At 49.0% G+C, this 1685-nt stretch overlaps 1 protein-coding gene across 1 annotated transcript in view; it reads right to left on the bottom strand.

The window, feature by feature from the left end:
• The window catches only part of CTSE (cathepsin E), a 12876-nt gene that overhangs the window by 1960 nt on the left and 9231 nt on the right, over window positions 1–1685 (bottom strand). The window contains exons 7-8 of the mRNA XM_006754395.2: window positions 1201–1342; window positions 1037–1135 (exon numbers count right to left, since the gene is read on the bottom strand). Of these exons, the coding sequence (XP_006754458.1) occupies window positions 1037–1135; window positions 1201–1342 (241 nt within the window). The remainder of the gene's footprint in view (window positions 1–1036; window positions 1136–1200; window positions 1343–1685) is intronic.

Below are 1685 nucleotides of genomic sequence, written 5' to 3'. Positions count from 1 at the left end.
ATGAGTGGGGGGGCGGGGGGGCAAAGGGGCCATAAGGACACATATGTAATACCTTAATCAATAAAGAAAAATTTTTAAAAAAGACATTTGTTTTCACTTTTACTGTAACTGTAATAGTAAAAGTGGCTTAGGGAAGGGGTTAATGGAGATCAAGGTTTGGGGGTAGGTAAATCCCTAAAGCCCTCAGTCTATATCCCTTAGCACCTCGATTCTGGCGCAGTCACCCTGATGCTGTGGGTGACTCTTGGGCAAGGTTAGTGCATTAAAGTGCGTCACCAAAGAAGTGTGATACTGAAAATCTGTGCCCACTGTGTATGAGGTGGTCATGGATTTCTCAAACACCTGGGGGGTCCCTTTCTACCTCTCCCTTCACACTTACGCATCTACTGCACCAAGGCATTCTCTGGTTTGAGGAGCATGTTAATCTGTATATATATTAGAAGAGATATAACCTTATTCTGTACCTCCCAACCCAAGCATCTCACATCTAGAACCATTAACTCTCTGGGTCTCAATGTCCTGGTCTATAAAATGGGGTAATGGCATCCCCAGTCTGACTTGGTGGTTGAGGTGTGACAATGTCAGAGAACCTCATTGAATGGCCTGTTCCAGGTTTGCTGCTGCTTCATGGCCGAGCAGGAAGTTAGAGAACCAGCCCAGTGGTCTTTCCACCACACACAGGCCGCTGTGCCCTTCCCTGAGGAAGTGCCACTTTAGTGCAGGGTAAGATGGGAGGGGACTTGGGATAGAAGTGGCCTGAGTGCAGGCAACTGTTTGAAAAGGGGAAGTGGCAGGTATCTGGGGAAGGCCCTGTGACTTGCAGAATGAGGAAACAGTCCTTTAATTCTTTTCTGCTATATTGTGAATATGTGTGTGTGAATATGTGTGCGTGAATATGTGTGTGCTTTTTTAAAAAATTGTATTGGGGTGACACTGGTTAATACAATGATACAGGTTTCAGGTGTACCATCCTATAACACATCATCTGTACACTGTATTGTGTCTTTACCACCCCAAGTGAGGAAACAGCTCTTACCAGCAGGGTGTAGGCAGTTGGTTGAAGAGTGTAGGGGACTCCATTGATGGTGAAGGTGACATCCGGCATGACATTGAGATTGTCACACTCCACAGCATACTAAAACACCCCACAGAGGATCAGTTTAGAATCTCCCGTCTCCTCCTCCCCAGACAGGCACGCACTTCTCCATCCACAGGCTCTGCCCCTATCGCCTTCTGCAGCTGCTTGATCTCAGCCGGGGGGCCTGTGATGAGGGAGGTCCCTGTGTCCACAATGGCCTGGCAGCCTTCTGAGCAGAACATCACGGCGCCCCCCACCTGGATTCTGAGGGCAAAGGAAGCGTGGTCAGTCCCTCACCTCTTCGCTTCTTGTCCCCTCTCTCCAGCCTCCAGCTCTCACTCCCTGCTGAGCTCTCTGATACCTGAAGCACATGGCTGGCACCTGCTGGAACTTATTCCTGGCTGAGTTGACACTTGAAGTACGTTTCTTTGAATCCCTGCCTTGTCTAATGTGGAGAGCGGCTACAGTGTTTGGACAGGTTCAAGCCTTGGACGAATGAGAGGACACAGTCCTCTCGTGGCCACATGCAAGTCCCAGCTTGGAGGGCAGAGCCCTCCCAGCACAATTATAGCCAACTATAATTGTGAGCTTGAACTTATGGTCCAAG

The sequence above is a fragment of the Myotis davidii genome, unplaced genomic scaffold (genome assembly GCF_000327345.1).
Source record: "Myotis davidii unplaced genomic scaffold, ASM32734v1 scaffold710, whole genome shotgun sequence".
NCBI lineage: Eukaryota > Metazoa > Chordata > Mammalia > Chiroptera > Vespertilionidae > Myotis > Myotis davidii.
This window is presented reverse-complemented; position numbering and strand designations above follow the sequence as displayed.